The following is a 13,546-nucleotide window of genomic DNA, read 5'->3' as shown; positions in this document are numbered from 1 at the left end:
CTGACACCCAGACGCCGTGGTCTTGCTTCTGTCTCCTGCTGCACATGACTTCCTGCAATTCAGTGTTTGCCAAGTGAGGTGCAATGTAAAAACTACATGAAATATAAGAAAGGAACAATCTAAAGCACTTCTAAGGTCAAGTGACTTGAAAAAAACAGGGCGGTATAACGCTTCGGGGATTTTAAATCTGTTTTTAATGCATATCCTCATACTGATGACCCTGCGCAGCAAGCCTGAGATTGAAACAACCCTTTTAAATTAATATATAATGCATTATTATTAACACCACACATACCCTAATTAAAGGGATAATAGGGAACATATCATCTGTTGGTTGCCGTGAGTGACATGCAGCTGGGAGCTAATTGCCTGGCCTCCCACAGGAGCAGATGGAGCCGAAGCAGCTGCAGGCACCCAGCCGATGCGAAGCCTGATGCAAAGTTCCCTGCTCGGCAGCCACCTGCCCCGCGGGCGGGCAGGCAGGAACCTGGGGGCTTGGGAAAGTACCGCCAGTCCCAGGCCAGCGAGACCCTCAAAACTCAAGGCACTCACTTTTCATAGAAGAATAAATGCAGCCAGTGAATTTGGTGTGTCTGATGTGCCTCATGGTTCTGGCAGCTTAGGGGTTGCCATCACATCATTGCTATGGTTGTCACAGCCAGGAGCATACTGCCTCCCTCCCTTCCCAAGTGAAGGTTACAGCTCTCAGTTGTGCACTTCTAGCACTCAGGGCTTTAGGACCAGGCTTGTTTCGTGAGGCTTCTGATGAAGCAGGGGACAGGCACTCACGTCAACCTGAAGGCAGGCGTTCCTGCAAGCATCCCACAAGGATCCACGGAGCGGGGCAGCTCTGGGAATGGACCAGGGAGTGGGCTCAGTCCTGCATGTTGTAGGATCACTCTTCAGCCAGGCTTACACTTTATATTCTTTAAAAATACCTATAAATAGAATATATACTCACAATGAGAGATGTAAACTCATTGCAAAAGGTTCCATGTCTGAATTGGAGGAGCTTGGACCCTTTCCTGAGCCCCAGCAGGCCTGGGGCTGTGGTTACAGCCTGTTCCTTGAGACCCTCTGCTGATGCCAGCAGGGACACTGCCAACAGTCCCCTGGCCCCGCAGAGCCACCCCTGCAGCCCAGTGCCCCCCCAGGAGCAGCAGGGCATCGGGAGTGGCGTCCATCAGACAGCCCCAAGGGGGACCCAGGGCATTGCCACTTTTCAGCATGGCACCGCCTGCATCATTTGGGGGAAGCGCGGTGGCCCCGTGCAGGGCATCGCCCCAGCAGCACCAGGGACCAGCAAGACCAGCCGTGTCCCCACCACAGGTCTGCCGAGCTCCGGAGGAAGCAGCTGGCCTTTTCCAACATGAATCCCAACTCATTTGCTATTTCCAGTGACTGCTAAGAATATGACAATTTTTCTCTTATTCCTGTGAATCCAACAGCCAGTCTTACACTGCCATAAACAGCACGGAAATGTCTAACCCAAGATTTAGGTTAGAGACAGGAAACCTCTGCTATCCTTTCCTGTGTAAAGGAGCTTTTTGAAATGAAAGGCAATTTGGATGCGGCTTTCAAGCCCCATACTGCAGCCCTGGGTCTGTTGTTATGAGAAGCATCACAAACGTCACTGAAGTTTGCTTAGAGGGCATTACTGAAACAGCTTGTTTTAATAACATATTTATAAGGAGCCAGGTCAGAGTGCAGGCAACGATAACCTAAGCGTGGCCAGGAGGCACCGCAGAGGATTGAGGACAGACAGGGGAGTGCGGGCTGCTGGCACAGTAGGAGGTTTGCCTTCAGCCGAGGCTCGTCCTTGCTCAGCTGGTTTGAGTCCTTCACTTCACATGGTGTTATGAGCAATACTGAACCTGAAGGAATACTTGTACCAGCAGCTTGGTCTGGCTGCTCTCACATTTCTGCAAACAATTTAGCATTTTGCCAATGAAGTAAATCAGGAAACCTTGGTTTTCTGTATGCCCCTCTGAACTAGCATTCACCCGACAGCAACGCTTATTCTCGACCCTTAGACCTTTGCAAACCAGTGATTTGCTTGTAGCAGTTGCCAGTACACCTTTGGATATTTTAATTACTTTCTTTAGTAGTAAAATTGTTTGATGAGTGATTGGGAAAGAATAAAGCAACCATACCCAGATCTATACTAAAATAGCAAACTCCCTTACAATCTCTGAAGCACTAGCTGCTTGGAGACTGTGTAAGATTTTTGGAGCCCGAGCAGCAACGTGTGCTCATTCCTACATGGAATTTCCATAATTCCTCAATCAATTACCTGGAAAAAGCTGCCATTTTAATCAAAACCCTAAGGGTAGATGAAATCATGAGAAAACACAGGCTTTATCGCAATGGATATTGACTGTAACTCATTAAGATGTTAAGGTATTGACATCCCATTTGATGAGAAAAATGTCTGGTAGCGAGTGTACATAACTGTTAGGGAGAGTGCCGGCATCAACACATCATAATGAGTAACTAATGATGTCTAAGGCCTAACTGGGTGATTAAAGCAGCATCCTTTGATCTGTGTCACTGACTTGATTTAATGCCATACCAAGATTGAATCTCTGCGCACCACTGGGGAGATTCAAGTAATTTGAGTAATTTGCTGGCTTGTCCCTGCATCACCAGGGTGTCTGCAGTGAACGCAGTGCTTCCGTGACCGTTTCTCCCCCCACAGCTCCTGCCACCAGCCCTCACTGAACAATGCCAAGAGCGAGTTTTGGAAGTGTCCTCTGTTAAGAGGAGCTGATAGGAAGATGCTTCAGTGCCTTTTACCCAAGCCTGCTGTGCTGTGCATGGTAGGCAGTAGTCACACTATGCAGAACCACAGGATTTGGGGCTTCTGGCATGCACTGAGCTTTCTGTTCAATCCCTGTGTTTTCCTGGGGTGAGAAAAGCTTCAGTGCCTGTTCTCCAGGAGAGCAACAAGAGTGCCAGAGGCCGAGCCTGCCTGTGCCACCACAGTGGTCAGGACTTGGGCTGCAGTGCCATGAGAGCAGTGACACCCCCAGGTACCCACTTGCGTCCCACTTCTGCTGCCAGACACTCCAAACCTTGCGGGGTGCTGGCCTGTTAACCCTTCCAGGCCGCCTAGGGCCTGCTGGGCACTACTCGCCTGAGCCAGCCTGGGCTGATGGCTGTGGGCAGTGGCACCAGCAACACGGTGCCACCTGGGGCCCCGAGCCTGGGCCATGCTTCCTGCCATGTCTGTGACAAGTCCAGAACAAGGGAAAGGCTGCTAGCAGTCCGGGTGACCAAACACCAGCGCAGCCAGTGCACAACTGCCCCTTCATGCCTGATGGCCACATCCCTGTCCTTGCTGTGGAGGTGGGCCTAAACCCACAGGCAGCACCTCCCTCCACCCCGCTTCAGCCTCTCAGCACCCATGGTTTAGTTCATGACACTGACAGCAGCGCCTCATTGCACACCGTGTGCCTGAGACACCACCGCCACCCTGCTCAACCAAACACAACCCCCTGAAGTGCTCAGAGCTGCCCCTAAACAAGCCCGTGCTCTCCCCAGAACATACCCAACCCCACTCACCAGGCACAGGCCCCAGCTGAGGGGAGCTAGGTGGGCCGGGGCAGCCTTTATTGGCCCGGGGCAATCTGAGGCAAGGGGCCGCAGCTGCTGGGAGCTGGGTCACAGACACCCCAGGCCCCCCTCAGTGCATGGGGTCAGGGCAGCGAATGACCGAAGCGACTCCTGAGAGAAGGGAATGCGGGGCGAGGCCTCACCCCCAAGGCGTGCTGGGGCTGCTGCACGTGAGCCTGGGCGGCCCAGGCCTGGCCGATGTGGTGCTGCCGAGAGCAAGTCCCCCCCAAGGGATGGCTTCTGGTGGGGAGGGCACCTCTGACTTGGGAACGGGACCTTCCCATCTCCCCTTCACGTTTGTGCTTGCCCTGGATGGGGACTGCTGGTGGTGTGAGACCCAACCAGAGGTGTCCCATGCCCCTCTCAGCATCGTGGTACAGCGAAGGCGCACGGCAGGGCCCAGCCTGCGGGTGGTTCCAGAGGGAAAGTACTGTCAGCAGCGTGCAGACCATCCACCCCCATAAAGGCAGCTGATGCCATGATTTATGGGATGAAAATGAAGTTTTAATCCTCCTCTCAGCGCCGCAACCCTGTTTTCCACAAAAAGCTGTTAAATTTTGTGGCACTTTGCACTTCAGTAGGGGCTGGGGAGAAGGGGGCTCAATGCACTGCTGGATCCCTCGCGGTGGGGCTGCCTCCCAATGGGCAATCTCTGCGATCAGATCCCTCGGAAAAGACCCTGTGGGATTACAGGGAGCGGAGGCATTAACAACAGTGACAGGAAAGGAATACAATATCCCTTCGAACAATTAAATATTGATCTTGCGGGCCCGAGGCGGACTCCATCACACGAAAGGAAACACCTCTGTGAATTAGTCTGGTGACATCCATACCCTAAGACAGTATAAAGGAAACCGAGATTACATGCTTCGCTTATTTTCTTCATGTTTTTTTTCCCCTCAATTAGAGAAACGCAGGGGACGGGTGCTCGGGGCACTGTATGCAGCCCAAGGGGCCGCTTGTCCCAGCCGTGGGTGCCCCTACCTGTGACACCGCAAGCACCCCTGTGCTCAGGCACTACCCGGTGCTGGCACAAGGAGACACAAAAGGAGGCAAGAGATAGCTAAATTTAAAGTGCTGGAAAATCCAACCTTTTATTTACTACATTTTTGTGACTACATAAACGCTGAAACATTTTAACACTGAAAAGCATGATGACATCATCACTTGCTTTTTTCTTTTTTTTCTTTTTCCTTTTTTTTTTTTTTTTTTTTTTTTTTTTTGCTTAGCAAACACAGCAGATGATATTGCACGGCATAAAGTGAGAACAGTAGCAAAGCTTAAAAAAAGTAACTTAATGAAACCGTAACGCAGTACAGGAGATACTCAGAAACAAAGCAGGATAATGCCTAGCGCATCACACTTGTCGCTACACACAAAAATACAGAAGAAGAAGAGCTTGACTAGGAGAGAGATTGAGGAAATACCAGCAACCAACCGCAACGAGGTACAACAAGCGGTCTGAAATGCAGATGCAACGCCTGAACTATGACTGCTTCCTAACGGGCGAGCTGCAGATGACGGTGGAGGGGTCTTTTATCAAAATCTTGTTTCCCCAACCCCCCCCCCCCCCCCCGCTTCCCCTCCCGGGGCTGTGCAGGACCCCCCGCCCCTCGCCCCCCCGCTGATTGTCTCGGGCGCCCCCTGCGCGGCGGCAGCTGGCGCGGGTGGGCAGCGGCCGCGGGGGGGGCACGGAGCTGCGCGGGAGGGGGCGGGGCCTAGCGGAGGGGGCGGGGCCTACGGATGGGTGCGGCACTGCGGGCGGGGCCTACGGATGGGTGCGGCACAGTGGGCGGGGCCAATGGATGGGTGCGGCGCTGTGGGCGGGGCCAATGGATGGGTGCGGCACAGTGGGCGGGGCCAATGGATGGGTGCGGCGCTGTGGGCGGGGCCTGCGGGTGGGTGTGGCGCGGTGGGCGGGGCCATCGGGAGGGGCGGGGCCGGTCGGGACAGGGGGCGAGGAGGCCGAGCCCCCCAGCGAGCGGAGGACGAGGGGTCGCAGCGCCTGGTGTTGCTCAGTGCTGCCGCTCGGGCCGTTCGCGACACGGAAACGGTTCCACAGCAGGCGTGCGGCACACGCGGAACGCACCGTGAGAAATCAACCACGAGGACGGAAAAAGGGAGCGTTCCCTTTCCTACGCACGGCTCTGCCCAGTGCTAACAGCCAGCGCGGGATTTGTGGGTAATGCTCGGCCTCCCCCTTCTGCGGGAAACGCAACTCTTTGCACGGCACTGGTTTATGTAGTAAAAGCAGACATTTAGCCAATGCTTACTGACAGACCATTTAATGATCCTGCATTTCAGAGCATCTTTATTGCCCCATTTCAATACTTGAAGTATAAAAATGTAACTAGAAAGTGTAACTTCTGACCGAAAGCTCAAACCCTGCCCTTGTCCTTCCCTCCCTTAACCCCTCTGACATCCCCCAAACAAAAACAACAAACACCTGGAGCTTAACTACTGTGCATGGAAAGGAAATATTTACATCCATCACAAACCATGTCAGTACACCACATTCAGTTGAAACAGAATCTATTATTTACGCAAAATAAAACACAGGTGAGCGGCATCCTATTTTCTGTGCCATGATGCCACCGTCAGTTTTGCAGAATTATCATTGTCAGTACTCTTTTTCTTTTCAACTCAAAACTGCTTTTCCACTCTGGAGCTGACCAGGGGGCGCGGTGGCAGTCCCCATGCGGGACGGTGACATTTCTGCCCATCCACCTGCCACCGCGCACCATGGCTCCGCCGCGGTCCCTGAGCCTGGGCACGTCCTGGGGAGGCTGGTGGCGCTGCATGGACCCTGACCCATTCCCCCCGTCCCCCTGTCTCGCAGGGCCTGGCACCCGCGGGTGACAGGGTGGCAGCCTGTGGGCACTGCCAGCTGGGCTGCCACTGCCCCCTGCCACCCCAGGCTGTCCCCCGGGGAGGTAAAGCCCACCGGGGGCCGGCCGTGGCCTTCCCATGAGTGGCGCTACCAGCCTCCGGCCAGCCGCCCTCCCGGGGTGCCCGCCTGCTACTCGCACTCCCTGTGCGAATGGCAAAGGAAAACAGAACTCAGCAAAGTCTCTCACAAATGCCAGTGCTTTGAAACGTTAAACAACTTGGAAATTCTTTGGATGCGCGGGTCTTACCCACAAAGGAACCTTTTCTAGAAAAAGACAAATAAATTAAAGGAAAAATAATACACGCACTAATAATGCCTTTCTGCTTTCTAATGACAAAAGCACGACCTTGAAACACTCATTTTGGCATGTACAAGTCTGGGGGAAGGGAGGCCTGGGGGATAACCTGGCAGTGTTTGGAACACGCGTCGAAGTGCATGCCAAGACAAGTCTGAAGATACACCCTGCAGTCAAGAGAAGCACTCTCCTTCAGTTTATCTCAGCATCAAGAATGAAAAGATTGTAACATAAAGCTTTGGCCATTTTTGAATCTACTATATACAATTCGTTTTTAAACTACATAGTCATAAATTAAAGCAGTGATTAAATAAGCGTATACAAAATGTAATTAAATTAAAAATCACAGCACATTATAGAGAAAAAATAGGGACCATTTATCACAGCAGAGAATATTTTTTTTTACCCTGTGAAAACAACATTGACTAGCAAACACAAAGCATCCAAACCGAAACAATAGAAATCAAAGCCATTTTTCCCTTTCTTGCATTCATTGCAAACAGCGATCTTTACCCACTTTGAAACATTTCCAGGAATAGGATCTTCCTTGAGTATAACAGAGAAGTTCTGCCAAAAAAGAAGGAAAGTAGAAACCCAAACCCAACCACAGCAATAAAAAAGGAACATACAAACAAAACAACCCCTACAAAATAAATAAGAATTATAAAGCTTTTTTTAAGTAACCTTAACAATTATCAAACTAGTAAGTTCTGCCTTATCACATAGACTCTCTATACAACATAACCCTAACGATTTATTACTATGAGGTATTTGGAGGAATTGGTAAAAGCAATGCACGGCCTGTCTGGGCTGAGGGACTCACGCTGCTTGCAGGGGAAGGAGGAAGGAACCTTTGGTTTGTCAGCAAGAAAGTGGAAAAAAACATTTTCCTTTGGTATCAAAGAAAGTTTCATTGCATGGTTGCACGGCAAAAAGCACCACGGTGAAGAATTATTCCTTTTTTCATTAGTGGCCTTTCTAACAGGCTGAGGTATTCAAAGAGTATAAGGTGAGAGATAAAGAGGTCAACAGCGGTTTAACACTTTGGTTCAAGCAAGGCACTCGTCCTAGGAGTTTACAAAGTTTGCAACATGTTTGCCTAGAGCTTTATTATTATTATCCTTATCATCGTCAGTAGTAGCAGTTGTAGTAAGAGAAGTAAGAATTCGTCAGGTTACCATCATTACGATTAAGGAGAAGACAAGTCTACACACTGAGTGGAGGCGAGGACAGGGTGGGAGGGACGGGGAGGTGAGGAGGAGGAGTTCCCTTTACAGACCGAGGCCGTGCATGAAAAATCTTTGGTATTCTTTGGTATCATCAATGTGATTAAAATCACCAATGGAAATCGAGTGAGGTAGCGTCTTTGGTTCACACTATAAATAGTAGATCTTTACACACTTTTTTTTTTCTTTTTTTTCTTTTTTTTTTTTTTTTAAACACGTGGAAGTAGCTATTCCTTACCTTTTGCTTCTTTGTCTTTAGCAAATAGTTACCAAATGTATTGTAAAGCTAACCACACCATAATAATAAACCAGAAGGCTAAGCAAAGTCTCAAAATTAGCCTCTGGACCTTTGAATGCACCCAAACGCAGCTGGATAGAAAAGGGTAAGTGCTTTCTCTTTGTTTGCTAAATGCATAGTTTTCATCCTTATGTACAAAGGAGGAGGAAGAGGAGGAGGACAGGAGGAAGAGTAGTAGAAAGAAGGACCGTTCCTCAGGGCGCGAGCGTGGCGTGGCAGCTCGGGCGAGGAGGGCCATCCCAGGGCTGCGGGAGGCCAGCGGTGCTGCTGGGCCCAACAGCGGCACCCCGGCAGTGCTGCCACCACCGCCGGCTTGCTCCGGACCCAGGGCGAGGCCTGCAACCGCCGGCTGCCTCGCTCTTGGTCGCCTGGCTTTACCTGAGTAAGGAGAGGAGGACGAGGCCTCCGGGAAGCCACGAGGGGCCGAACCGAGCAGCAGTGCCTGCTGGGAGCCTTTTGTTTTCCCTGGAAAGCTAATGGTGCCGTTTAGGATGGGGATGGATGTGGAGGTTTCACCGCTCAGCTGGCCTCCCCAGGGGCCATTACGGTCAGCGTGGGCTGCCCCCTGCGAGCCAAACATGCCCGCGGGGCCACCCACGGCTGAAGCCCGGCCTCCCGATGCTCCCAGGCGGTTTCGGGTTCTGCTCCTCTCCTAACTGTTCCTGGCAGATTTTGAGGTCCTTTGGTTTTGGAATCTGAAACTATTTTCCAGTTTGTCAGGAATAAAGTCCCGATCTCACCCAAGTGACCAGGCAGACTAACGCTAACGCGATGGAGACAAGACTTTCTGCGTGGCATCGAGCGCAGCGCCAGAGAAGGCGGGCAGCCAGGAAGCGACAGCAGCGGGCCCGGGCTGCTCGGCACACTCTGCCTGGGCTCCAGGGCATGGGGCCGGGCAGCGCGCCCGGGGCACGGCAGGAGCCTTCCTGTAGTTGTTTGCTTCATGGTTTGAACTCAATTAAAGAAAAGTGTGTTCTCGGTCTATTTAGAGTATGAGGCGCATATTGCTTAGGGGAAGAGTGGTTTTGTTCTTGATGGCTTAGGAAATAAACAAAATGTTTAGAGATACTTAAACGGACATGTAAAAACAAAACAAAACCCTAGCACTTAAAATCTACAACTTGTGCATCAGTTTTGGCGTGTGTGGATATATGTGTGTGCATGTATACACATATGCACCCACAGAAAAATGTGTGTGCGTGTGTGTATACACAGATCTACTCAGGGGCTTGTGTGGGTGGGTGGGTGTGTATCAGAGATCCTGAAATTGCATATTGGGTGCAAATTTAATGCTGGTATGAAAGTTCTCTTTGGTTTCAGCAAGTAGTCTCTAAAGACAATACAATGGAAATACTAAAAAATGCGTCAATGTACTTTGAATTTCCCTGCATTTTTAAATTCTCAAGTTTTAAATAAATAAGGCTTTCTTTTCTAAACTATAGGTACGTTACAAAGCAGTGTTTTGCTGGAAAAAACTTAAACATTAGTTACCACTGTCCTTTATCAATCTCACACTAATGAAACTGCATTCATAAGATACTTTATAGGTGAGCTTATTTGTCAATTATGCCTCGGTGGGAAAGGAACACTAAAAAGAAAGCTCGCTAAAATTTAAGGTAAGCTAGGGGCAGTAAAACGTCACAGATTACATTTGAATAGATATTTGTTTTGCCATTCTTAAACTGGGTTTAACATAGAAAAATGGGGAGAAATATCTGTTGCCCAAAACCTTGGTTTTATTTGACTTTATTTTAATAAAGAGATAGTTAAATTCTAAATACTTACTGGAAATTAACTGTATACCGTGAAACTTGACTAGACCCTGTCATCTTGGGAAATCAATGGTGCTACAAAGGTGCTCAACTTTGGTGTTGCTAATATTTGAGCGGGCTTCATCACCAAAACCTGCATTGTTGATATTGTCTGGATTCTAGTTTACCTTGACTTTTTTTTTCTCTCTCTCTTTTTTTTTTTTTTTTTAAAAAAAAGGGTGTAAGTAAGATTACCTATTTCTAATCCTTTGGGCCTAACCTGCATATTTGGTTACTTTGGAATTCTAACTAATAGAATTACTACAGCAATTTGGAACACCGGTTAGAAATCTAACAGGCACATGTATGGTTTTTAAAGTCTATTTTCCCCTTACACTAAAATTTAATATGCAGATGTTGCATGCTTTACTTTTTAGTTTTATCGGAGTAGGGAAGGGATGGTTTATCTTCTAAGGTTCTGTTAGCAACAGAGCAATTAAAGCTTTTCAACTACAAATTTTAAACTATTTCATGCATTATCCTGATTAACAGATGAGCAAGAAAGAATGCACAGAACAAAAGCTCAGCCTGCTGCCCACAGATATGAAGCCATGGAACAACAGGCTGTGCCTTGGTGTCATGGGGACTTTGCTACTGACATCAGAGGAACCATAATTTGGCTTTCCAAAAGCACTCCCGGAGCTCCTGTTGGAGCTGTTCCCACCAACATTACCTGCTGTCGTACCGCTGTTTTCGACGGGAGAAGACCCCGAGCCTTCAAAGCTATCTCTATTCCTTCGCCTAGGAAAGTCAATAGGTTAAAAAAAAAGAAAAAAAAAAAAAAAGCAGCAGCTCACTAACGTCAATGAGCATTGATCAGGCACGGGGCCCTGTGGTTTTAGGTTTCCTCAGATTTTCTCTTTTGTGTATTGTCTCTTTTGGGCTGGGGCGGCGCGTGGGGCAGCACAGGCCGCCTGCTGCCACTGGCACCAGCGATGGATGCGGCCCCTGGCCACCAGCCCCCCACCTGACGCTGGCCCCACCGCTGCTGGCATTCTTTCTTGCTGATCATGAAAAGAAACGATAGTGTGGTATTACTAATGGCAAATAACAGTCTTGATTACAAGTTTTTATGTGTTATACAGTTAGATTAGTTTATACCTATAACTCTACATAGTATTTTGTGTAAAAATAGCTTTGGAATATTAAAATCATTGCAATAAAATACCTGCAATATAATTATTAAATGTGTTCTTTGGTAGCTAGTCGATTTTTTATGGATGGAATAGTTTTCCTTTTTTAAATCTGAACATTCCTTAACAAACAAAGAGAATGCACTGGTTTAGGTACCATTCAAAATTTCTTTGCCTAGTTTGAACTTGTTTCCGGGCATCTTGCCGGGGAAGCTCAAACACTGAAACAGCAAAAATCACACTACCGTTCAAATGAATTCAGACGACTCCACGCCTTGCCGGTCGCGCTGTGGCACAACCCTCTCTGCAGACCAGCCCTGACTCAGTCCCTAACCACCGGCGTGTACACAGTACGGATACACTGCACACCTTCATGGCAATCGCTGTGGAAATGAAGAGCCATATCTGAAAAGATGTCCCTTCAATGACAAGAAATCACTATGCTCCAAACCACTAAACAGCCAAGGACGGTGAAGATGATCATGGACGAAGGTGTGAGACCAGTGGTCGTTTTCTCTTCTCTTTGTGTTCCACTTTGTTCACTCCATTTCGCTGTCTTCTTTTGTTTTATTTTTTGCAAGTCGTCATCCTACTAAAGCGTGTGTCTTAGAACAAAGTCATAATGCAGGTGAAATAAGTCTTTGGTTTCTTTGGACTTATAAATAACATTTTTTTTCAAATAGTTCTAAGTATAAACCTGCTATCTTGAGGTCCTGGTCTGTCTTTATTTATTTATTTATTTATTTTTAAAGCTTTTCCACCGAGGTTTAGTTCGTGGTTATTCCTTCATGCTTTGGTACAAGTGCTTGATGAAGAAGATGAGTTGCCTGAATTGGAGCTGCCCTCGTCTTGCCACTTATCCAGACTCCTCCTCCGTGCATTCATGAAAAAGTTGCTGACGGTGCTCAGCTCCAACCCAAGCTGCTGGGAAATGGTGATTTGTAATTCTTTGGACGGACGTTTATTTTCCTTGAATATTGCATGTAGAGTTCGACGCTGGACATCCGTGAAGACCAACCGAGGCTTTTTGGGGGTATTCCCTCTGTCCTTCCCGTGCTCTTGTTCTTTCCTCTTGCATGCTGCAAAAAAAGAGAGCACTGGTTGGAGAGGTCTGGCAAAGGAGTAAGTTACAACTACGAAAAAAAAAGGAACATTAACTTCAGCTTTCACATTTGGAAAAGATGTGTGACACGAGATAACACAGATACAAGTTACATGCATATTGCATGGATCCACCAACAGGTACTCACACGAATCCAGGCTGCTGTAAGGTTTGTAAACGAGAAAAACAATTTGACATGGCCTTTCAGCCACCTGCCTCTGCAATGGCTCCTCTCACCCCTTGCAATGCCCATTTCACATATTTCATAGGCTTCTTGGGGTTAGAAGAACCAGCATGGGGGCCTGTTGCATTCGGCTGAGGTCAGTAGGGTGCCTCCGATGCGCTACTTGGGAGAGGGTGCAGGGGGTGCAGAGCGCATTTCTTGTGAGGTGGGTGTAGAGGGTGCTGTGGGACGGGCAGGGAGCTGGCATGGAACAGGCTCAAACGTGTCCCTGCGGTTTTGTCACCAGCTCCCTTGCATGGGGACGGCTCCAGGCCTAGCCCTGGTGGGCAGCACCCGCATCTGCATGTCAGGGCAGCCCCTAGGTTTACTGCCTTGCTTTAATATGTGAACTAAATGCAAGTATAAAATTTTAAATTTTAATACATTATAAGCTGTCAAAAATATAAGGAATTTATGTTAGAAAATGCTTTTATCATTGTCTGTTCAAACTCAGAACATGCTGTTACCGAGAGTCTAAATTTTGAAAATACCCATTAGTGCTGGGAGTTTAACTACGTAATAGCCCTACGAGGCTGAGTGGGAATTCACTGCTCTCTTAAATCAACCTTTCCCACATTTTTTGTCTTCATTATTTGTTGTCAATACATTTCTATATTTGTTTCTTTTTGGCTGAGAAAAAACAAACTGAGAAAACGGGACCCTGTTACGGTCTTACAGGCCCAGATGGTTATGTATTTTGAACAAAACAAACCATGTTTTGCCACAGAGAACAAGGGTGTAGTAAATCTTCCCTATGGAATTTCACTTCCTTTCCTCTCTCTCCCCTCCGCTCCCCCCCTGAGCACTGTTCTACCCCACATCACTGAGGGGCAGCGGTAACCTGAAATCTGCCTTGCAGATCACCTGCTCAGCAGAATCCGTGGGGCTGGAAGCATGGCTCCAAGTCCCCCGACAGCCTTTGACCGCCTGCCAGCTCATATTGTTAGCATTTA

The 13,546-nt window shown here is 48.5% G+C and overlaps 1 protein-coding gene across 1 annotated transcript in view; it reads right to left on the bottom strand.

Moving 5' to 3' along the window:
• Nucleotides 1-5,435: 5,435 nt before the first annotated feature.
• ONECUT1 (one cut homeobox 1) overlaps nucleotides 5,436-13,546 on the bottom strand; it is a 21,391-nt gene continuing 13,280 nt past the window's right edge. Inside the window, exon 2 of the mRNA XM_083850043.1 lies at nucleotides 5,436-12,347. Within this exon, the coding sequence (XP_083706169.1) occupies nucleotides 12,055-12,347 (293 nt within the window). The 3' untranslated portion in view covers nucleotides 5,436-12,054. The remainder of the gene's footprint in view (nucleotides 12,348-13,546) is intronic.

The sequence above is a fragment of the Anser anser genome (assembly GCF_964211835.1).
Source record: "Anser anser genome assembly, chromosome: 10".
NCBI lineage: Eukaryota > Metazoa > Chordata > Aves > Anseriformes > Anatidae > Anser > Anser anser.
This window is presented reverse-complemented; position numbering and strand designations above follow the sequence as displayed.